The sequence below is a fragment of the Seriola lalandi genome, unplaced genomic scaffold (assembly GCF_002814215.2).
Source record: "Seriola lalandi dorsalis isolate HSWRI2012SDOR001 ecotype SW California unplaced genomic scaffold, Sedor1 jcf7180002052129, whole genome shotgun sequence".
NCBI lineage: Eukaryota > Metazoa > Chordata > Actinopteri > Carangiformes > Carangidae > Seriola > Seriola lalandi.
The window spans coordinates 170,730-196,076 of record NW_019522682.1 but is presented as its reverse complement, the minus strand read 5'-3'; the positions used below and the strand labels follow the sequence as shown (position 1 = coordinate 196,076).

Sequence of the window (25,347 nt, the reverse complement as noted above, 5' to 3'; positions counted from 1 at the left end):
TTTTACAGTGCCAATTAAAGTAGGTATGTTGAGTTTTTTTTCCACAGTATGTATTATTCAGAGTGTATTATTTGTTGCACTCAAAAAAGAAGAAGAAAAAAAAACTCACTAAAATAGGACTAGCAGAGTAAGTTCCACTTACTTGCAATAAAAACTACACCAAAGGTTCAGAAATATAGTCAACAGAAGGAAAATGAGGGAGCTTATTTATGGTGCCCTGAAGTCCTACTGAATAATAAAAACCTCCACATATAACCACATTTTAAACTTTGTTTCTTTGCACCCTTGTGCAAACACTGTGTCTGACTGGGAATTAATTTTAGAGGGAGGGAAAATAAAGAAATCTGTAAAGTTTGACTCCAAACTGTTTTACCTCAGTAAAATATTAATTTAAAACTGCGGCAGGGGGAAACAGCTTCTCTGCACACTTTGTAGGCTGCACTCGTGAGGAAATAAGAGCCTGAACGTATAATCAAAGCCTTTTATTTGCACTTTTAAGATACCAAAATAAAGTAATAAAAAGGTGAACAAAATACATGAAATAAAAAATTGTAGCAGTGATGTCTGACAAAAATTGGACCCTGCGTCAGAGGAGGCAGCTCTGAAGGTCGCAGGGAAGCCCTGAGGTTCCTCCAATCGTTCAGCTCTAGATCATGGGCGAGTCACAGAGCGTGCACGGCGCCTGCAGGATCTTCTTTATCCACTCTGGATCTGCAGGCAAAGAAAAACTGAAGGTGTTTGTACTGAAGGTTGCACAATATATAAAAGACTTTTTCAGACTGCAGTTTGTTATGTAAAAGTCCTTACAGCAGTCTTAGTAGGTTGGACCATAACATTTCCAACAAGTCTGGACTGAGCGCCTTCACACAAGAAAGCCATGAGGGTGTTTAAAAAAAATGTTTCACGTCGGACCAGTCAATGAAAAAATGACTTTTTCTCTCAAAGTGCAGGAAAAAAACTGTACAACTACAATATAATCATCATCAGACCAACAGTCCCAATATTTTCAGTAATTATGTCCAGCAGAACGCTTTACACGCCGCACGTGAGCAAGGAATTAAAGGAATTAAATAAATGTACATGGGGATTCACTGTGAGCGTCCTTTTTTAGGACTGGACAATTCGGCAATCCTAATATATATATATATATATATATATATATATATATATATATTCTGTTCTGTGATCGTTGTGGCCGACTTATGCGATATGAACTACGATTCAGCTGGAATGGTCATTTTTGTATTTCATTTTTAAAAGAAATACAAAAATGATGAAGATGATCATGGAATATTAGCTGAGGCCAGGGCGTGTATCACCACAACGCTTCATTTGTGGTTTGTTGTGACATATTTTACTTTTATCAAAAAATTGCAGCTCCTAGCCATACTGTGATTTTGATAATATTTCGATTAATTGTTAATTAATTGCCCTATTTCTTTTAAACACCTCCTGTTTCTATATGACGTGACCAAAATATTTATGTAACACCTACGTTTGACACCTCCCCCCCCAAAAAAAAAAACCCATTACTTTTACTGATAGTCGAACCAGCAACGTAACATCGTCCAAATCTGAAAAATATTCAATTCAGTAAAAGTTCATAACTGCCACACGTGGTTCACCCAAACACAGAAGAGCACAAACAGCTGTGAGATGTTTTCAGACAGGAGCTGGGATGATGGTGATTCTGACAGATGCCAAAACTGCACAGAGCCGTCAGTGTTTAGCTCCGATAGGCTGGAATGACCAGGAGAGCCGTGCCTCAGGCGCTCAGGCAAGACTGGTGAAGATCTGCGATGCATGTAGCAGTCGGATGAATCCAAACCTCAAACACTGGGAAGAGTACAACGTTTTTCCCACCATACTGTAATCACTGCAGGAACCACACAGCTGGTCCTAAACCTGCTGTTAGTATGTTTGTTTGGTTTTTTTAAAGCACCACATAAAACCATGGCGATTCACGGTTCCTTAATTAATCACATAGCATTTAGTAACTAATAATATCACCTTAAAATATTGTATATTGTTGGCATCAGGATGGATCTGAAATGACACCCAGTGCTGTTCTAAATAATAATGCATTAATTATGTGTTAATGACAGACGTGCTGCAGAACAAATGTCAGAAAACTTAAATAAAAGTGTCATGTACTGATAAAATATATTCAAATATAACATATTCATTATCTACAACATTCGAGTACATCTCAGAGAGAGGTCAGGTAACTGGACAGTGGGTTTACATGCATTATATATTAATCTGTGGGGCCGCCCCCCTACACGATGATGACTCAGATCATAAGTCAAGAAGTCCAAGAGTCCACACACACATTTTTTGCTGCGTCATTGTTCACAGAGTAAAGCAGGATAACATCATGACAGAACATCAACTTTTATAAACTGAGCCCTGCCTAAAAGAGAGAAAATGACCGAACTTAAAAAATGAACAGAGGGCAGAGCAACACGTGTCCGTGCACTGCCCCGGCGCTCTCAGCTCTGGTGCCGAGTGCTATAGTGAAGTTGGCTGAACTAGTTTAGAAACCGACACCGGTGCAACATCGTCGACCGCTGTCCAGTGTGACTGAGTGTTCGGCTGAAAGCCTGTCACCGGTCACACAGGAGAGACGCTCGGTGGCTCGCTAGAGACCAGGCTGCAGAAAGCTGTAAGTATAACCTGGTTTACTTCTCTGGTTTGGCGTCTGAGTCCTTAAAACGAAGGTTGTGTCTGCTTACGACGCCCCAACATTCAACATTCAACATTTTTTATCGGCCTGAACGCGTAAAATCATCCAGTAGTTCACAAGCAAAAAGCAAATATTTGAGTAAAGGTCTGAAAAAAATTCATAGAACGTAATTTTGTGACCAAACTGAATAAAAGTCACACAAAGATCATTTACTCCTGCAACAGTGCTCATAGTTCCCAGGCTAAGATGAGAAATAAACGCCTGCCATTCTTCCAAAATGTCGACGTAATGAGACAGAAGTGACAAACGCTTCAAGCCAAGAAAACGAGATAAGACTGAACTTCCTGCTTTCTCATAAACACTTTTAGAGAAGGAAAAAAAAAAAAAAAACCCTCTCGTTTCAATAATCATTCATGTTTTTCAGTATTACGTTTTCAACTGACTCGAGATCCGAAATGTCAAGCGATGATCTGAGCGGCAGAGTGGGATGAAGGCTGACGTTGAAGGTGACAGGAGGAGACGGCTGATCGAGAGTGTGACTGTGAAATGGAGGTGGAGGGAGATGGAAAGTGGCGCTTACCCTCAGGCTTTGGCAGTCTGGCTATGCTATCCAGCAGGAGGCAACGTCTGAACGTCAGCGTCTGGCAGGCCTGGTATGACAACACACACCTGGAGGAAACCGGGAGAAAGGCATTAGAGAGCTGGGCTGGCAGGGACAGAGACATGTATGCACGCACACACGCACACGCACACGCACACACACACACACACACACACACACACACACACACACACACACACACACACACGTAGAGCAGAAACAGCACTGAGGTACAACTGACGGGCACAGACTTCCCTCTCAGTGCCCACCAGAAGCACCACATCCTTGCTAGCAAGAAGGCAGGAGAAGTGTTTGACAGACGATATTTATGAGACGATGAGAGTGGCGCATGGGTAAATATCAAGAGGTGGGAGGCTTGATTACTGCTCTGTGAAGATAAATAAACCGTCAAAGAAGCGCATGTGGCATTAAGATTCAATTCATGTCCTGACTGTCAGGCTCAACTGTGGCGTCTGAACCAGCCGAGCACCTACGCTTCCTGCGAGGCTAAAGCTAATAAAAAGCATATTTAGTGGATTAGATTTAAACTTGGAGAAAAATCAAGAAATAATCAGTGTACCGGAGCCACATGTGACCGTTTGTGCAGATGGCTTGTTTGTGGTCGGTGAAGGGCAGCACGGCCTGACACAGGCTGCAGCGCTCTGAGAACGTCTGCTTGTTCATCTTGTTCTTGATGTGGCCAATCAGGACCTGAGGAGGATGACACACACACACACACACACACACACACACACACACACACACACACACACACACACACACACACAGAGCCAGAGGGTGTAAGTGAAGGCAAATACACTGAATTCATTTAATAATGGTAGCAGAGAAGACAGCATGAATGTGAGTTTAGTGCCAATCTCATAAAGGCTAAAACATGTTTATTTCAAGCTGATATAACACATTAAAATCAGAGCTGATCAGCTGTACTGCGTCTGCACCTTCACCTGCTGACACATACTGCACTTTACCACTGATGAGCCCAAACATGACCACTCACTGATGAGGCGGATAACTGACCATCTCATAACAACAGTGCATGACAATATGAATTGACCCACTGACAGTGGCCTAAGGACAGACAAACTACGAACTGGCGTCAGGGAGTTTGGGGGGTGTGATGCAACAAGTCTGATCTGTGCAGCTCACAGAACTTAAAAGATCTGCTGCAACCGTCTTAGCCCTGTGCAGACCCGGTATTAACATGCATCTTGGGAAACCCAGTCACAAGTGGACCGCTTGAAGTGCAGCTGTTAATGCGTCCAGGACACATTGGGACTCAGTCTGTACTGTTTTTGATTTATTCTTCTTTTATCAATTTCCAGCGCTGAAAGTGCTTTGCTGCCTCCCACCAGTTAGAGAAAACAACAGATTTGGTCTTTGTGAACAGATATGATGTATGTGTTTATCTGCGTATACAGCAGGGAAGTCAGACCCGATCAGAAGTGGTCACTGGGGATGCAGGCCAGGTGTAAACTGACATAGAGCTGTCCACTTGTGATTACATCACGACCAAGATGCATGTTAAAGGTCTGAACAGGGCCTTGGGGCCAGATACCACAGGTCACCCTGTTTTGGTGGCACACAAAGGACCAACATTAATGTGATGCATTGATGCACTTGTCATAAACAGATTAGGGTTGCACGATCTTAACCATAGTCCGATCATCCCGTGAAATTGTCAAAAGCCGATACGATCGGGGCGGGGGTGGATGGGGTGGGTAGGGGCATGTTATGAAGACTTGTTATATGTGGTTATAAACTGTGGCAGGCAAATTTAATTTAGTATTAATATAATACTACAAATGATAAATTATTACATTAATTGGAAAACAAGTCAAATATTGTCTTTGCAAAGAGGCATGACCAATCAGCGATCGCTCTGATGATCTTCGATCACCGAGATCATCGGCTCAACCCTAAAACAGATATTTACAAAAAAATGAAATGCTCATAGTGTCAGGTTGTAAGGTCCTTTTTAAGAGAATGTATCGACATTTTCTTTTTCTAATGTTACATTGTCACTTTTAGAGTAAAGCTGTGATTCAGGCCATTTTCTTAAAGCAGGTATTAATGCTTAACTGCACTGGCGTCACTCACTCTGTGCTTTCAGTGTACACTGTGCAGCTGCAATACGTTGGACTGTATGAGTATCACTGAATCTGAGCAGGGAGTTCATGGTAAGAAGCTGAAGTGAATAATTACCAGGGGAGTCACTGAGTTTTACCTCTGAGGCTCTGTCGTTAGTGTCTTTGGCGAGGTACTCCACCAGGCCACAGGTGGGTATGCTGGTGTTCTGAGCAATCCAGGTGTTGAGGTACACCACTCCCAGCACCTTCTTCATGTTTTCTCTCATCAGGTGCGTCTCCACAGCATTAATCCACGCCTGCACCTCCGCCTTCTGCTCCTCCTGATTCTCATCCTTCTCTGATTTTACTCCACCAGACTCACCTTCCTCTTGCCCATCATCCTCTTCCTCCTCTCCGTCTTCCTCGTCCCTCACTAACACCTTGTTCACCTCATGTGTCGGTTTCAAGCGATGATCTGTAGGAGGGGACTGTAGGGACTGGTAAAGTACACGTACCAGAAAGAGCTTGAAACGCCACAAATAGGGCGAGTCTACTTCCTGGATCTTTTGATCAAGCTCCTCCAGCAGTGACGCAGGGATACACTTGTTTTTCAAAATTTGCCACCTCACAATATCAAGCAGGTCGGCCATTTTGTACAAGTTCTGTGTGGGAGACTTGAGCAGCAGCGTTGCTGCCATTTCTGGTGTTTTCAGGGTCACAAAGTGAACCTGGTAGGTCCTGTTCATTGGATGGTAGCTGTCCACGATACCCTGTGTGCTCACCATCGCAATATACGCTCCGTTGCGGCTAACGGCAATCCCGTGTATCCGCCGGCTTGTTAGGTTTTCTGGTTGCAGCATGTCCTCTTGTTTGAAAATCAGAGTATTCTCAGTAAATGTTGGCGTCAGCTTTTTTATCCACCCGTCTAAGGAACATGTGTACACTGCGACGCCATGATGACTGACCGCTAGCGAGACCACAGGGAGCGAGTGAAGCCCCGCCACGTGAGAGTTGTGTACATTCAGTCCAGCCGGTGAAATCAGGAGCAAGCACCAGAAGACGTAGCAGCCGCGTGAGGCGACGATGAGGCTGCAGCTGGATTTATGGATCGGGTGGATCATCGGGACGCATTTGATGTTTTCCACAGCGATCTCGTCGCACTCCTTCCAGAGGATGACAGGGTGTCGGAGGGTGAAGTAGCCCTTCACTCCAGACAGGCTGACCGGCATGATCTTGACAGGCCCCACCTCACTGCCAATGATGAGGCCGCTCATCCTGCGATCCGCGTTTTCATACTCCCACCACGCCAAGTTGCTGGGTCTGCTCACACCTGATTCGATGATGTCATAGAACACGACGTCTGCCCCGTTTAGAAACGGCAACACAAACTTCCACAGAACAAGGTCACCGTTTTCCATTAAGACAGCCAGGAGCACCATCTCCACATCTATGCACGCGTTGTCCGGCTGAACCTGTTTGATTGTGTAAACGCTCGACCACTCCATCCTCAGAGGCGTCTGCATATGGAAACGCCGCTGCAGCTCCTCAAAGTCCAGCAGGTTAGCCTGCGGCGGCTTGTTGTCTTTTTTGGCATAGCCTCGCTCCTTTAGCCTCTCGCTGTACTTTTTGGTGAGGTCAACCAGCATGTTCCACTCGAGGCGCTTGTGGCTGTTGTGAATGGTAAGTCTATGGTCAAGTGTCAGGCAAGCGAGCAAACAACGTCCACTAGATTCACAACCTAACGGAGACCAACTGGCATACTTTATCCCTTTGTGCACTCCTATTGACGGGTTCATCACTTTGTCGGCCAGGAACACTTGCCTTACAGAGGGGTCCGGATGTGTGCAGAACTTCTCCATCACTTGGGCTTGTTCAGCTGCCGGTCCCACCTTAAAAGTTAAAAGACAAAGATCAAAGCAATAATTAGGGTTAAGATAAGTTTGCAACTCATTTCAGGGTACATCCAAACTACAAGTGATACAATATTTGAAGCTGGATTATTAGAGACTACACTTGAGTTTTGTTGAAAGATGACAAATAATTCGAAAAATTAAAAATCATCATCATCTCCGAAACACTTTGAAATACTCTAAATCAGTGGTTCTCAAACGTTTTGACATCAAGGGCCGCTACACTGACACAAATCAGAGCAAGGATTTGATAAGATTTTTGCTTTTGCATGTTTTCTTACGAAAAGTGTTTGAAACCCATGACCACAATATTCATACATTCGGTCCCTGTCTTACTTATGGATGGGATTATATATATAATTTTGCTGGAGACCCACAGGATCCCCTGGGGGTCCCGGAGCCCATTTTGAGAACCACTGCTCTAAATCATAGGAGCTGTTTTTTTAACCATTGAAAAATAGCAAGGAATCTGAACATGTGTTGTGCAACTCTTGTGCAGCATCTCTACACCGCTAAGTGTCAGCTTTGGGTTACACTGGCTGAAACCCAAAGGCATTAATCTAAGTACATTTCATGTATAGAGTATTAAGTGCAGGATGAACAGGACAAAAGTGCATCACTGCCAAACAAGTTGGATCAACTAGTACTCAGCATAAAATCATGTACTTTGTGACAGCGACTCTGAATGCTGTCGTCTGCTCCCAGCTCACTAACCCTCCTATTGACAAACAGTTAACCATATCTATAAACGACAGCAGAAAACCAACTTTACCCTTCTGTCACTGTGTCTAGTGGATTATTAAATTCAGCTCCGTCCAATATTTCATCTGCCAAGTGGATTTTTGGAGTGGAGACCAACCTATAAACAATCATGTTTACACACTAGAGCAGCTGCGCAGAGACATATTTACCGGAGCAAAACAGTTTTGCAGTTTCCCTTTGCATCAACATTTGTATTCCATCACTTTAATTATCTTTCTTTCAGTTTAGTAAATAATGAAAATACAGAAACATCCTCCCCTGCCAAACTAATAGCACACGAGTGAGTACTAGCTTGGCTGCGCTTCTAAGGCATGTTTACATGAGTTGCTTGACAAGTACACCGATAGTTACACCGTTACAACCCACTCACAGATGTCGTTTTGTAATCACCTGTGTGTTCTTCAGACACACTTGTGTTACTTATTAACTATTATTATTATTTATTGGCTTGTTGCAAATACTGATGAATTTACTTTATATCTGACAGGGGTCAGCAATGTGGCCAGTCTTTGTCAGATGGAGGGCTGACAGTTTTTAGTCAGTACTGTATGTTGACATTTTTTCCTTACATGATTTGGTTTTTGAATATTTCATTTTTTATTTATTTATTTTTAAATAAATAAATAAATGAACCTGGTTGTTTTAATACTGTATCCAAGGGCAGATGTCATTTTTCAGGTGTTATGGCAGCTTATATTAACATGGCAGAAGAAATGACTTGCATAAACAGATGTAAGTTTTGTATTTTACTACAGGACTTGAATTGATGATTATCCACAGTCACATTTTTTATTTACAGTTAAATGAAAGTGCTGTTGTTGTTGTTGCCTTAAAAGACATTTTTTAATCAGCCCCTTTGTCTATTAGACTGCCACCTATTTGTGTTTGAAATGCAAATCAGTGATTATAATTAGATGCTAGAATAGATTTGTGAAAAGTTATGCGAAAGTTTTGATGCAAACTACAAAAGGGAAAACTTAACCTTTTGCTAGGGGGCCGAATATTTTCAGTGAAGGGCCAGATTTGGCCCACGGGCTGCTATTTGCCTAACACTGACATATGGTGTAAGGAAAACACTGTACTATAATTAATCAGGTCATTTCAATCAATTGTGCCTCTTTGGCTAAAACGCTACATAGATTTGACTTACATCTGTATGTAAATTATGTAGGCAAGACAGTTTTTATCCAATTCAGTTTTTAAAGTTTCGGACTGATGCTTTTTACCTAAAGGGAAGGCCAACTTTTTAAAAATATTAAAGTCAGGGTTGTGCCCCAGGACTGTTTATTCAATACTTTTGACCATTTTTGCATAACATCTAGAGACCTGAATTTGGTGTTTTAGCTGGAAACTAAATCTCTCACAGTCTCACAGACAAGGAAGAATACTGATTATCTTAAAACAAGAATCGGTTCTGGTACCTAATGAGGCAAAGTTAGGCGTCCACATGCCTCAGTGTCCAGAACAGTTTCCTGATTCTGTCTCATGCCTGTTTAAATTGCTACAATAATTAATTGGCAGCTTTTGATTTGGGCTCAACTTGACAGTTTTCATCTCAACAAAGTCAGCCTCCCTCTCAGCAATCATGGATTTAACAACCCAGTAACATCATCAATTCAAGAACTCAGGTAGAAACAAAAAAATATATAACAGCTGGTAACAGTGACATGATTAAATACACTTCAAAGGAAGTCTGTTGGTAAAGAGATAATGATCATGGTACATTTCTGTAACGGTCTTTTAAAATCATTGAACTACATCTCTTAACTGTAGGGTTGAGACACTGGCTTATTTAATTAATGAAGTGTTTAACTCGTTTATTAAGCAAAAATGCTAATCTCTCATTGTCTGTAGCTTCATAAATGTGATGATTTGTGGTTTCTCTGTTTTATAACTTTGTAAATTAAATGTCTTGAAGCGAAAACCAAGAAATCTGAAATCAGTCATCTTGGTCTATGGCACTTATCATGTCATTAACTCTTCATGACACTTTATAGTCTATAACTGATGTGTAGATGACTTATTACCTTTGCCTCCCGTTTAGCAGCTGAGATGAGAAATTTTAAAAGAAAAGCTGAGGTCAGTTCATGAATATGTAATGAGAGTGAACTGGTCCAGGAGCAGATGATAAGTGTGAAATGTGGAGATTGTTGTCACATCTCTTGAGCTGTTTCTATCTATTTTGGTTATGGCAGCTGCAGGGAGGGATGAGGGCAGCACTAACTAGCTTAGCAAAGGTTGTTGTTTATCTAATGTAAAATATTACATTTGTTACGTGCAGAGCCATTATTAGAAGTTTATGAATGCGGTCGACGACTTGACAGTTCACAACACGACCAGTGTTTACTAACTTAGCTGTGTTTCTACTATCAGGCGCACTTGCTAAGCTAATGTTAGCTGAGTCCTGGGTCGACCTGTTTACCTTATTGACCCTCCGGAGCAGACATGTGAACATTGACATTTACCCGAAGTCTGTTTGCGTCGGTGGGGACGGGGATGGAGGTCCTGTGCAGCATCAGGTCCTGTTTATTGGTGTGGACATCGCACACCAGCTCCATCACCGACAGGGAGCTGGTGGTGCATACGGCCAGGCGGTGATCCTGCGACCAGGAGAGCGGCTGCAGCCCGCTCACCGGGGCCATGAGCGAGACGACAGGGTCCCGCTTAACCGACACTCCCTCGGAACCCAAGAGTGGACCACCCTCAATCTCTGGCTCCGTCTTGATGACAACATCTCTAGGCAGTGAACTCGCCGAATCTGCCAGACTGGCGGCTGCCATGTTTTCTGTGCGAGGGAAGTGATGTCAGAGAGCGCGGGAGTAAAAGAAGGAGGGACTTCCTCCGCGGAGTTAAATAGTGCGCTGTGAGTAATGTCAATAGCAATAGGGATTACATCTGTCATGCCAGTTTGCTATTGGGATGAGTAATATATATTTATATAGAAGTAAAAATAGCTTCCAAAAATTGACAAATTATCTCTTCTAGTTATTTGCCAATTACTGCATAGATATATATGATAGACATGAAAATATACATGTATCCCTACTCATATTTTGTCACATTGTTTTTTCTAACAAGTCAGTTTGACAGTCTAATTAATAATGAGATTATCCTCTATTTTCAGTTCATGATTAAATCCATTGAATCTCTGCAAAGTGTAAGAGACCTTCACTAAAACCGAAAATTGACGAGGTACAAATTGTATAAACTTTCCTCATCTGTTGCTTATCTAATATTAGGTATGTATGTATGTATGTATGTATGTATGTATGTATGTATGTATGTATGTATGTATGTATGTAATCTTTTTTTGCTGCGATTATAGCTGTTAAAGGAGTTATAATAATGAGTTGAACTCAATGGAACATAGAGAACTGAAAATGGCCGTCCACCGACCCCCCATCCAACCTGACAGAGCTTGAGAGGATCTGCAGAGAAGAACGGCAGAAAATCCCCAAATCCAGGTGAGGAAAACTGCTCACGTCACACCCAAGAAAACCGGAAGCTGTAACCGCTGCCAGAGGTGCTTCAGCTAAGCACTGCGTAAAAACTCTGAATACTTATGTCAATGTGATGTTTCACTTTTTTCTTTTAATAAATTTGCAAAAATTTCTAAAATTCTGTTTTCCCTTTGTTATTATGGGATAATGAGTGGAGAGTGATGAGGGGAAAAAATAATTTAAACAATTTTAGCACAAGACTGCAACATAACAAAATGTGAAAAGCGATGGTGTCTGAAGACTGTCTGAATGCACTAAAGTATTAATGTGAAAATATGACAGAGGTGTATCATTCCTGGGGTCATTCTTCACTTCACTTAAATGCCAATCATTCTGCCCATTACCCCTGACAGACTGTCAGCATGCATCTCAAGTAATCACAATCAATAACCTTACTCAGATTTTATTAATGAGCGTTGTAATTACCCAAACATTCTGTGCATATTATCAATTTATATATTTTTCATTTTGTACACCATGTTTTTATTGACTGTCTTTATACTTACATTGCATCACATTTTTGTGAGCATCAAACCACAATTAAATAGGGGAAAAATAATAAAGGCTATACTCCCGCAAATTGTATTTCCATTGATATGCATTGATAATAAAGCCAATTAAACTAAAATGATTATTATATATATTATATTCATTCATATGTGCTAGTGACTAATAATTTAATCAAAACAATCTTAACCACGTTAAATAACAGTGACATACCTTGTTGAAATTTTTTTTTTTGTAAAACCTTTGTTGGTTATTTTGAGTTTCAAGTTAAAACCACATTTTCTTTGTTTTATGTGGAGTAGTGATCGTGCTCTGACTTTGGCAAAGACATAATGTCTCAGAACAAAACAGCACATTCAGCCTTGGCCAATGTGTCAGGACTTGCTCATCCTTGTTTTAATTAGATTAGATTAGATTAAACTTTAATGATCTCCATGGGGAAATTTTGTAATCTATGTGACACATCAATTCAAAGAGGGTAGATCTGTGTTGAAGCAGCACTGGCATTCAACAATGACACATTCACCACTCTGAGAGAAATAAAGAATGAGTACAGTCCCTGACAGGCACAACATCAGTCATTTCATCTGTCTGACTGCGGTCACTTGTCACCAAGAGAGATCATTAACTGTCATATTTCATCGTTAATTAATAAAAAAAATATGAAAACTGTCCCATCCACAGTTGATAGCTCAGATATATATCAGGATGCTTTATGCGACGAGTCACCAGACGCTCCTGGACCGGTCAAAGGTCAAACTGCTGCAGTCGAATGCAGAGCTGGAGAGTCCCAGGCAGAGTGATTTGTTACAGCCCTCACATGAAAGCTCCTCTCGCAGTAGCTGCCTGACTCTCAGCAAGATGACAGCGGGATTTCAACAGGCACAGTTATTTGTCACAAAACAAATTGTTACAAATCTGTGAGACAAATATAGAATAGCGCACCCACCATGTTTTAATCTCTCATTTTTCTGTCTTTTGTTTCGATAATCGAAATGAATAAATGAACGGGGACCATGGTATGTTTCATTCTTAATGAAGCATGTAGTGAATGAATATTTCACACACCTGCTGTGTGTCTTTGGTGGGTTTTGACTGGGGACCCAATCCCAGCCCGGGATGTATGAATGTTGGATTAAACATTCATCAAATGCTGTCACAAAAACTTTTATCATCTCCTGTCAACCACACATAAAGATGGAAGCAAACCACCGTGCAGGCCAAAGAAGCCCAGCCATGATTTGAACCTCAGCCTTTGGTTTACTTATTGTGTGGTAGTGGAATTATTTAGGCTGCACTGGAGTCATGTCTGAAGGCATACAGGTTATGTAGTGTGGGTTTATGGATATGGATGGGGTCAGCTCAGGTCAATCCCCTGCATCTCTAATATCCACCTGCCGTCTTGTTATTGCCTGCAGGTTCCTCCTCAGCCCTTCAGCCCTCAGTAGACCACATCCTCTGCTGTTTGCTCACTCTGAGTGTCAGTGGAGCTGCTTACATGTATCTTGTGAGGAAGCCCGCAGGGACGTTTTGATGCATGGTTCATCATACATGTTTTAATCATTCAGTCTCTCAGACACCTCCCAGGAGGGGGCTGCTGCAGCACATTACCGAGTACACACAATTAGTGATATAATCATGATGATGATAATGAAATGTATTTAGAGCATATCAGCGTGGTTCATTCTGTTCAGGGAGACATTAGCAGGACTGCAGACCTAGAAAAGCCTCGGCGCTCGGGCTCCTGGCGCTCTCCCTCTGGAGACTGGCAGAGCCCGGCAGGTTGCCACGTCAGAGATTAGCAGTCATAGCAGTCGACTTGGCGCTCATTCTGCGCTGTCAACTGCGAAAGCCTCACCTGACAGGTGTTGCTCTCAATCAGTGCTCTTCTGCCCCCCCATGCTGTCCTTGGGGCGGGAAGGGATGAGGAAGCCTCCCTTCCCCCTTTATACATCCTGACAGCCTCTAAAAGGCAATTCTGTGAGATGTGTAGGGATTCATACACCAGCAGAGCAACAGCAAATCCACCTCTCAATGACAAAACTATTGATATCACATCAGTGGTATCAGTAGGAAACACAGTGCTGGGCTTTTATTTAGCTCCCCTCAGGGATGTTCAGTCACCTGATAAAGGTCAAGGTGATAAGATGTCAGGATCAGAGGGAGCTCTTCAATGGAAGAATAACCGTACATGCTGTGAACTGTTTTAACAGACTGTAGGGCAGAAGGAAGCCAGTGATCACTGGTCAAAAATAACAGTAGGACAAGGGTGTCTTTGATCAGACTTGATTTATGTTTCTGTAAATATTCTATTTAATACTGAATTGCTGAAAAAAAATCTGGCATCTGTCATCCACATGTCTATAATAGAGAATAAATAACCACATTCATTTTAATTCATTTAATTTCAAACAGTATTTATCAAAAAAAAACAACAACTGGCATTTGTTATACAGAATGAATGGCCTCTTATCATTATTTGTGATAACTAAGGTTACAGTATCAACAGACAAAATCAGACAGTTGACAGAAATTCTTTTAGACCAGAAGGAGAAAGTCACATGGGAAAACCCACATGTGAATCATCCCCGATGTGGACAGGACAAAAGTCTCAGACCATTGTCCCATTCACTTTAATAAGATAGTAGTCTCAGACCCAATTGCCTATTGAACACGTGACCTGTGAACAGCTGTTTTCCTTTGGAAAGCAGTCTGCTGTTCTGTGTATAATACAGAATAATGGCAGCTGTTGTTTCTGGAAAGAGACACTACTACTGAATTTATTAAATGATATTTTTTGGCGCTATGAGCACCACAAACACATTTTAATTCACCCCGCTGTACTGTGGTAATTTAGTAATATGTTATGTTTCAGTTCAGTGTGCTACTCTATTTTGGCAACGTTGGCTAAATCCAGTGCACGTGACTATTTAAATGGTCGAAGACCCGGCCGGTGTTTTGAGCATGGCGCGCGAGGATAACGTAGAAACTCCGCAGATAAATTACCTGGTTTGTCGCTACTGCTGTTCTCTGTGTAGCTTTCAAACATAAAACTTTTTTGCCAACAGTCTTCAAGCGCCACTGGGAGGGAAAGCTGGAGTTTCCTGTTTTGTGTAGAAAACGTGTCCTGTAAAAGACGGATTTAACATCAGCTGTGTCTGGCCTCACCTGAACAAGGTAAGCAACTAGCTTAAATGCTACTTGTGGTGTCATGTGTATTGAGTGGATCTTAGCACTGTTCAGTCACTGAATCGTGTTTGTTGGTTGTTAATTTCTGCTGTTACAGGCCTTTTTACAGCCGTCATGTTGACAAGTCAGTCACAGGTGTAATTAATAATATTAATGAAGGTTGAATTTCATCTAGCTGCTTCAGTTTCAGGGTCCTGTGTTGTGTATACTGACTCACTGTCGCATTGTCATAACTTACTTACACTTGCAGTATGTGTAAAAGAGCCATCTTTAATTAATATCATTATTGTTAACACCTGTGTTTTTTTCCTATCATGACAAGTTAAAAAGTGTGCAGTGAAAAGGACCTATTATAATGTCTGAAACCTGTGTGCTGTTTTTGTATTGACACTAATAATGAATTATAGGAGCTGGGCTGTTTTCTCTTCATTGTTGTTTGGCAGATTATGATGCTCTCATGCTGTTGATTTATAAGGTATTGAAATAGAAATACTTGAATTTGAGTGTTGTTGGTGTTCATTGGATTGATTACCTGTGATATTGGCTTAGTGGGCAACACTACACAGACTGTGTGCTCCAAACTATGTCTATATGATTGCTGGGTTTGGATTTATCCATCAAAGTTAAGTGCAGTTTATTCTGTGCAATCTTTGGAGGTGCCATGTTGGAAAAAGTCCACATAATAGCTGGTGTCAAATCCAGTTTTGGAGGGAATATTGTTGTTACCGTCTCCAAACACTGCTGCAAACACTTGCTGCTTCCTTTGTTGATGCTGCTCACATACCATTTCACAAGCTTACACCCAGCATACAACCGTGGCCTCCAAGTTTTGTCTTTTTTATCAGACACTACAGAGGAAGCTGTTAGTTTATTAGCTTACCGCATCTTGCAATCACTGTTTTATTATTGCATACACTTTCCAATGGAGGTTTGTTACATTTTTTTTGTCAACAAATCTCCACTATTGTAGGTGCTTGAATTTTCTTACCCTGCATTACGACCATTAGCCTGGTTTTCTGATTCACCACCGTGCATCCTTGAGATTTAGTGGCTTTGCAATATAATAAGGTCTGTAAGACTTTCTTTGTAACTGAGTAGTTTCAAACTGGCTGTTTGTCAGTTTCCTCATAAAAAATGATCTAATGGAGAGTGATGACTGCGTCCAAACAGCAGATCACCTGTGATCATTTTGCATGATAATATATGTCCCCAGGACTCTAATGTATAAGAAGTAACTTTCCAGAACTGCTGAATCAAGGGACTATTTGTTTAGTTTACAAAATCCTGCCACTCAGCTAGAAGATATGTTTACCTGAGGCCAGGCCCTAAACTGTAGGGTTATTAAGGGAAACATGGAAACTGATTGGGTGGAACTCAGGAGGAAAACCAGCCTTTCTATTTATTCCCAGCAATAATGGCTGAATTATTCATCCTGTGTGATGATTAATTAAAAAAGGCCCCAGGTCCTGTGGCAGGTACAGGCTGCCGAGGCACACACTGACATTCCCATGTGATGTGCTGAATGTGTCTGCCTCCGCCTGCCCTTCTCCTGCTTTTCTCTGCACGTCTTTAGGGAAGGTGCTCTCACACACATTACATGCCTGTGCACCCAACACTTTAACCTAATTCACAAATACATGAGGTGAAAGACGAGGTCCTGGTAATCGTATGTAAAAGCAGACGGGGGTTCAGGTCGAATTTTCCAATAGTTGTCATAGCCTCTTTGGGATCTTTCTGAATGGAAAATGCAACGTAACAGAGTTGGTATGCCAGTAGGTTCTCACAGTAGACTGATAATGATTTTAAACGGTTAATTAAAAGGGTTTGTTCCATCGTCCCGTCGTCTTAAAATCAATAAGAACATCAGATATCTTCAGTTGTCAGTAGCTGATAGATCATCAATCAGCTCGAACCTGTGGACAAATATGTTTGATTTATTATTGTTTAAGATGTGGCCTGGACCAGAGTGGAATTAAAAAGAAATCCAATAACTGCAGAGTTGGAGATGTTGAATATCATTGGTTTCAGTCCCCCTGATCTTGGACGCACAAACTCTGCTTTAAAAGAACCTTTAGAATAAATGAAATGGTTATTTGGATTAGCAGTACTCAGGAGAGTATGAAGTCTGCAAAACAAAATGACCACAGACAGAGAACTTGTCTTGATGTGGACTCAGAGAGATTTCATAGAGCTGCAGCTCGCAGTTTTATCCTATGTCCATATTTGTATCACCAGCATAATTCTGTGGAGAAACCCTGTTGTACACATTACTAAACTGCCACTAATTTGGACATTTTAGCACTGCAACTTGTAACCTACAAAATTTGTTTCATTAATGACAATATTTGATTTCATTTTTAAACAGAAAAAGCATCAATAAGATTAAAATATTGTTGTCTGAGAGCTAAAAAGACAAATGAGGATGTTCTGAGAGACTGAAGCAGAATATGATGACTAAAATAAGTGATTACAGGTTGGCCCATTAGCAGGAACTGTTCATATTTGCTCCAGCGCATTTTCTGTGTGCAAATGTAAAATAAGGATTTTTAACAACAGCTGTTAAGAGCTCATAGCTGATGGAGTCTATGCGATGGCTCTAACACACTCCAGTTTGGAAGATGCATTGTGTCTCACTGTAACCAGTGGCTGGTTGCTGCCAGACTCAGGTAGGCAGCGGCTGTTGCATCCTCTGACCTAGTGTGGGCAGCTGGCAGTGGGCAGGACATGCCCTGTGGCAGTGCCAGAGGAAGGCCAGGAGGGCTGGGGTCCGGGCCTGCTCTCGCCTCTGCTCGGGCCTCGCTAATGGAATGGGGCTGGGCCGCCCATATGGCACTTGTGTGAAGAACTGGTAGCTCTGAAGGTTGGCATGCAGAGTCACCAGGCAGTCTCCCGTTAGATATTAAACAGGACAGGGCCAGACCTACATGATCACCCCCACCACCACCACCACCACCACCAAGTGTTATGGATGTGCTCGCTGATGGGGATGGAGACACACCTGTACCAGAGGCTTCCATTTGCCCCTAAATGATCATACTGCATTTTTTTTCATGTTTTATTCTTGACTGCAAATTGGCAACTATTTACAAAATCACTGCAAGGTATTAAGTTGATTCCCTACCATCCAGGCAGCATTTAGTTTCTAGTTTGCTATAGAATGGAAAACAACTTGCAAATTTTGAAGTGAACAGTACAATGTGGTTGTAATTCAGTTGAGAGCAGGGACTGCTTTAAAATTTCTCCCTTGTTGGTGCATGTCGACATTAAAAAAGCCACTGTGTTTAGAGGCATTGTGGAAAAACCGAAACTGTGAGACAATAAAAGTAAGCGTTGTGTGTGGAATAATGTGATTTTGCTCATTTCTTTGCAGCATTTTGCAAGTAGAGTTGTTGGTAGTGACAACAGCATCGAGCATGTGCACAAAAGCAGCGCTGCTACACATGAGACAGAGGCATAAATCCTTTACTCAAAAAGTGAAGACTATTTTCTCAGTGATTTTTTCAGGCCAGTCGGAATTTATCGAGAAAGACCTCAACTTTATTTAGTAACACTCTACCATTTTCAGTCAGACTTTGTTTGTGATTTGCAGCAGTTACTCTAAGAAGGCGTCACTTGTGTTTCTGTGGAGCTGGTCAACAGAAACAGTTCAGGTTAGTGAGCCAACAACTTGGAGAACGTCCTCTACTTGGAGGTCAAGGAAAAATTGGTTTGCCAGGATGTACGCGGTGTTAGCTCCATGTAAAGGAGCTGGCCAGATAGGCTGTGTGTAGGCAATAAGGTGGACAGGGGGAGAGCAGTGTAGCCCACCAGCCCTGTCTGGCACCAGCCCGACCTGGCTCCTCTCTGAGCTGCGTGGGACCAGGCGAAAGAGAGCCACATGGGATGGGAGGAGAGGGGAAAAGTGTGTTGGAGCGGTCTGCAGTGTTAACAAATATGTTCACATCCTGTATATACTCGGATAATGCTTACCCTCTCGAATAACTCTGTGCTCCTTGCTGACTGTACCACACAGGCTGATGCAAACAGAACTAAAATTACCACTTCAGGGTGACACTGGCAATTTGTACTGCAGACCTAAAAAGGGAGAAATAGCGAGGGTAATTACAGTCAGCGGAAAAATACAGTTTGACGTTGCCCTGCCCTGGTTTTCCTGCTAATACTCCATTAAAAAGTGAGGCCAGACTTTTAAAACAGGTCACTCTTGCTAACCCTCCCTCCCATCTCCATTTCTACCACCTCTCTTTTTCTCTCTCTCTCTCTCTCTCTCTCTCTCTCCTCCACCTCCTCCTCCTCCTTCTCCTTCTACTTCCACCAACCACCTCTCTGGATCTGGAACAAAAGCCACCTCCGCTGCCTCCACCTCCCCTCCCCATCTCCTGCTTTTCCATTTTATTGGTGACAGCTGCCGCGAAACAAACTCGCGGAGCGAGAGAAATGATGTGTCAGTGGAAGGTCCTTTAGCTCGCGCTGCTAATCTGTCACACGCCGTTTGTTGTTTACTGTTTCCTCCTGCTTGCCGACTGGCCGGCAGTGTGCGCCTCGCAGTAATGGCGACAGATGCTGACCCGCAGAAGTGTGAATCTTGCCGATTTCTCCCTGCTGTCAACCTGTAAATTACAGCTATCGGGAGTAATTAGACCCGATAAAACCCTTCCAAGCCTCACCCCCCTTGACACACACACAGACACACACACACACTGCTTTGGCCTGTCAGTGACCTGAGTGGGTGCCATTTTGAGAAAGAAGAATGCAGACCCTAAGCTGTTGTGTTAAAACTATTGTTTTAATTGTGTATCTTTACAGCTTTTGCATTTAAAATGAAATTAGGAGATCATATACTTTCATGATAGTGGCCTCTGTAAAATTTTGAGCACTCTGTTCTGCTTTAAGGATTTTGTCTCTTTTGGGTCAAAGTGTGACATCTTTCCCCAAAACACTTCATGACTTTGAGGACTCTAAGATCGATGCTGGCAGCAGCTCTGAAGTTGCAGAGGTGAGTTGGTCCACAGTGAACTACCTTGGATGAATCTGCAGACACGGCCAGTCGTCCTCTACTTATCCTCACTGAGGTTTTACAGGGTCAGTGGGGTCCTGGGCACAACCAGAGAAGTCAGCATCGAGGCCACCTCTTCTTGCCCTGGCATCCGTGTTCGGCCTGCAACCACCACGGCGGCCACCACTGCCAAGCATGCTCTTAAAAGCAAGGCCTGTGCCCCTTTAAGTAACTTGCGCGATACCAAAGGTCACGCAGCCGGGTCTTGTCATCCTCTCCCCTACTCTCTGCCCTCCTCCTCCACCTCCTTCTCCAGCCCTCGGTGCCCACTTCCTGACCATCAGAGCCAATCACTTTCCACCCCTCACCTCCTCCGCCGCCAATGCCGAGCGGCAATCTGTCACCCGGGCACTAGGAGATGCCACCCTGCCGGCCGCCTTCCGTACACTGCGGTAATGGCTTCTGGCAGCCCTAGAAAGATAAGTAACCGGCAAAAAGGCAGGAGAGAGGGATGAAGAGGGAGGGAGGGCCAGGGGCCAGAGAGGAGAGGACCCTCTCTCACATCCAGCCTGCCCCCATCTCGCCACTGCTCGACCCTCCTCTCCCCCTTTCGCCTCACCCCACTTTGGCCTGGTCGCTTTGCACGATACTTCAGTGAATAAATGAGTCGTTTTAATCCGACTGACAAGCTGGCATTGCCCAGCCCTGCCCTCCATCTGTACTGGCGGCCAGCGCAGCAGCAGGCCCCAGGCAGCCCGATGTGCCAATCCAACACACAGCTTATCCTGGCTGTAGCTTCAGGGACAGAAGGGTTAGAGCTCTATGCGGCTGCTACCCTCTCCACCAAAAGAGCTATTTATATAAGAAAGGGATTAGCCGGTGGAAGCTTTGATGAACTGGAAAAAAATTATGAATTTGCTCCCATCTTGCTCTAGTGCACGTTTGAAGTTTCCTTGCCTTTTTAAATGGAAACTGCAGTTTGCTTTGTGCTTTTGCGTCTGATAAAATGATTGAGTGTTGGTGTTGCATTGCGTTTTACACTCGACTCAAACAACTGTTTATTTTTTTGGGCAGTCGTGAGCTTGCCAAAGCAGTCATGATATGATTTAGTTCTTCCCACAATCGCACTCAACTCTGCAACAGATGAACCTGCTCGCTCGATGGCGTTTTCTCGGTGACAAACGTGAAACTGAAACTAGCCTCATTTTCATCTGTTCCCACCACTGAGGGGTTAATTTTGCGCTGTCATCCCTGGCACAGCGAGAGGCCAAATGCACTATAACTCACGCCGTCCGCTGTCCCGACTGAAAAACCCAGAGGGAGAGAAAAAACTTGGCCGCAGGAGGTGCTAAACCCTCTGCTCCATTTCCTCTCTCCACAAGCTCCTCTCCACTCCCTCACTTGGCCATGTGTCACCTCCAAGTCGATTGGGAAGGGACCTGGTAACATTTGAGTGCCCAATTAAGCGCAGGGGCTCAGTCCGGGCCCCCCTCTGGGTTCCGTTCAGGCACGTCACCGATGAGCAGGCTGCCATCTTCCCTGTGAACCACACACACTCGCTCACATATATAAATATATACACACTCCTCCCCTCTCATTCTTTTTCATGCTTACTTCCCCCGTCTGTTCTGCCTCTTTTTCACACAAACACTCTCTCCTCCCTGGTTAAAGATCCCCCACAGATCTGATTGCAGCTTATCTTTGGAACAGGAGGTTATGACTGTTTGATCCATGGCTGCCGAACCCGTTGCCAGTTATACACCGGGGCCTGGATGCTGCTTATTAACGGGAGGGGTCCTCCCACTGCGGCGCTGAGGATCTGAGGGCCCGGTGTTTTGCTGCTTTTGGTGGAAGATTAAGCACTGTTTTCTTAAATTAGCCTGGAAAACATGAAGCATAAACATAAAAGAAAATATTCTTTATCCACAAGGTCAACTAGGCGCTCATTATCACCCAGATTGAATAATTACTGAACTTAAGAAGTGCAGAAAAAATAAAACAACAACTCAGAGTTAGCGCAGTCAGGCCTTTTGAAGTGTTAAAGGACTGCTTATTCCCTTAACTGGAGTGAAAGAGCAGTGCTGGATAATTTAGGTTACAGGCTCGGCAGTGACAGCTGGGCAGCATTGAAAGCCAACCAAATCGACATAAATCACAGAGTTTTTTTTCAATAAGTAGGCTAATATCTCAGAATGGTGTTTAATGTTTTATTCAGCACCGAGGCAGGGACAGTGTAAAGGGACGGCAAGTGTTTTTGAATGCAGATGGGAAGTGGAGGGCTGGGCAGGATTTGGCATCTCCCTGCGGTTGCCTCCGAGCACACCGGCCCTGTTAAAAGAGCGCAGGAACGATCCTCGCCCCTCTTGAGCCCTCTCCATATTAAACAAGTGCTTTGTAAGTGTACCGTCATTACTATTCATCACAAATAAATACTTAAGCACTGAGAGCTTAGCACCCTGCTGCTTTACAGTTATCCATTATTTCTGTCACCTGGTTGTCCTTTTTCTGTCTCCTCCCCTCTCTGCCTCTCTTTCCCTTTTGTGACTGAATGTTGCGGTGCCCTTCAACTCAGTAGTGTGCTGGGAGGGAGCTGGTGGCTAGGGCCCATGTGCCAAGCCTCCCCGCTTCGTGTCCCATATTCCCTGCCCTCACCTGAGGCCTTGCCCCAACAGGAGAGCAGGGCCAGAGGCTGTATTGTGCTTCATGTGCTTCCCAAGACGATGCCCTTCTACTGTTTTCAACACTTTTCACCTCCACACTTTTTTTTTTTTTTTCTCTTTTTCCACAAACATAACAAACACACCCACACAAACACCCCTGAAGTTCAAACACGCACCAAGTCCACTCCTGCCGCAGACATGGGGGCAAAAGTCCACTGCACCCCGTCCTCTACGGCGGGTTTTTGGAAGGTGATACAATCCTTTTTCCTCTGCCACGGTGCTTAGCGGGCTGGCTGGCTCCGGTGCAACGCGGCGTGCGCTGGCGTGGACTGAGCCTGGGCCAGTGTGCTCAGAAGCTGATGAATTGCAGGCGAGATGCGGGGCGGCAGCCGGCGAGGAGCTCCGGCGAGCGGCCGTCACACACTATCACCGTCTGCTCGTGTGATGGGGGAAATCGGAGAGACAGCGCTGACAACTTAATTTAACACTAGATCTGGAGGAAGCCAGAGTGCCACTGCGCTCTGGATAATTGATAACTCTGCCACCCCGCCATACCTCGCCATACCTCGCCTCACCTCGTGCCCACCACACCTCAGCTCATCTCATCATCAACCCAAATCAGTGGTGGACACAATACTGTACAGATTTTGAAGCTTGTCAGGTTATTTTGCACCATACAAGTGCTATTTCACTCCAGATGCAAGGGTGTGAAAAGTATGTATGGACCGCAGTGGTGTGCTGAGTGTCTGACTTCTATCTGTGTTTCTTGTTTTTTAAATCCTGGTGCCAAGACGGTATTTGGGAAATATAAATATTTTTTTCTACAAAACCTTTTTCCTTTAACTTAAAAACACAGTGACCCTAGCAGCCATAGAAAACTTTCCTACATGAAAACAGACTAAAATGAGCAAAATAATGATGTTAATCAGGAAAAAGCTGATGAAAGAATAAGTAACCAAGACTAACAAAACTAACAAAAAGTACTGAGGTTTAATATAGAGCCACAGCTTCTAGGCTTTTAGGGCTTTATGCTGCTTTCTCCTTTTTAAAATATAGTGATTCCAGTTTGATAGGATACACTGTCTCTCCATCATCCTGACTTCCCAGTGACTATGATGCTGAAATAACTCCTTGGGCTGTGGTGGTGTGGCGCTGCAGGAGGGATTACACTGCCTGGATCTCCTTCACAGGCTGTTGGAGGCTGCCGAGCAGGAGCCTGGTTGACTGGTAATGCCTATTAATTACTAATACAAACTGCTAATTAGCAGACCAAACACTGGCATCTGTACAGTTTGTTTTCCCTGCAGCGATGATATTGAGTTCTAACACAAAGAGGCAATAAACCTGAGCTGCCTGATGCACGTCAGAATCAAAGGGGACTTGCTGCTAAGCATACTTAATGCCAGCATCATGTACCAAAGAGGTCAAATAAACAGCCAAACCAAATTTCATAAGGATCAGATGGTACAGGGCCGCCGTAAGATCAGAACAGGACAGAAGTACTTTTACTCAAATGTACTGCTTGTCTGCAGATGCAGATCTCTGCAGATCTAAAGCTACTTCAGTGTTCCCACTTTTGGAGACTTTAGACAGGTGTATTTAGGCTGTAGGTGCAGATTCAAATTTTAATTAATTATTGATAAGTTCATTAAAATTATGCTATTGTCAGGGAATAAACCTGAATGTCAGAATTGTGAACTATTCAGAAAAGCAGATTTATTGTAGTTTGATCTTTCTACTTCTAACTTTTACTCCAGTAATACTTTTAATTCAGTACTGTTACTTCTTACAGTACTTTGGTACAGCTACAGTGACTTACTTTAGTTTAACAGCTTGAGTGATTTGGGTATTGACTGTCAATACTTCTTTTGTGTTGACTGAAATGTGTTCATAGCATTGAGTATTAAAGGCTGTGCAGTACTGACCGGCATCGAGTGACTAGAATATCTAATCACCAGATTTCTAATTTTGTTTACTTATTAGCAGGTATTGTTGTTCCTGATTTAAAACAACTTCTTCATTCAGGTAAAGTTCTTTTATGGCATTTAACATTTTAGTACTTTAAGTGGAAAAGAAGGGTTTTGTAAAACTTTTTTTTTCTCAAATTGTAAATTTAATAACAAAGCTCAGGTATTGTATTGAGAATAGCAATGGAACATTTCTAACAATGCCTATCCCGAGTATTGTAGTTAGGATGCAGAAATCACCATGGGGTGTGTTTATAAATGACACTTGCACATTCGGCAACTTTTGAGTACCACCCCCAGGCCCCACCCATCTCTTCCGAGCCAAGATGAGATGCCACCCCACCCTGCCACCCCGCGCTTCTCACACACAAAAAATAAATGAGTAATCGGCCACAAAGTGTCAGCCAGCCTTAATCCCCTTTTAATTTCCTTGTGGGGCCTGCGCCAGGGCTCTGGCTGCAGCATGAAGGTGGCCGCTGATGGCA

At 43.2% G+C, this 25,347-nt stretch overlaps 1 protein-coding gene across 1 annotated transcript; it reads right to left on the bottom strand.

Annotated features, from left to right (window-relative positions):
- Nucleotides 1-467: 467 nt before the first annotated feature.
- On the bottom strand, nt 468-10,853 carry gtf3c4 (general transcription factor IIIC, polypeptide 4). The gene is made up of 5 exons (XM_023399984.2): nt 10,512-10,853; nt 5,533-7,263; nt 3,868-3,998; nt 3,267-3,355; nt 468-711 (listed from the first exon to the last, which is right to left on the bottom strand). Exons 1-5 carry the CDS (start codon nt 10,824-10,826, stop codon nt 647-649), a joined length of 2,331 nt encoding a protein of 776 aa, XP_023255752.1. The 5' UTR covers nt 10,827-10,853; the 3' UTR covers nt 468-646.
- Between the last annotated feature and the right edge of the window lie 14,494 nt (nt 10,854-25,347).

Bases quoted from the DNA above. Each gene is read 5' to 3' on its own strand.
- gtf3c4 (XM_023399984.2), bottom strand. From the start codon at position 10,826: ATGGCAGCCGCCAGTCTGGCAGATTCGGCGAGTTCACTGCCTAGAGAT. The intron at 7,264-10,511 runs GTAAATGTCAAT...TTAACTTTTAAG, and splicing joins CCGACGCAAACAGACTTCGG to GTGGGACCGGCAGCTGAACA. The intron at 712-3,266 runs GTAAGCGCCACT...CTTTGCCTGCAG, and splicing joins CAGACTGCCAAAGCCTGAGG to ATCCAGAGTGGATAAAGAAG.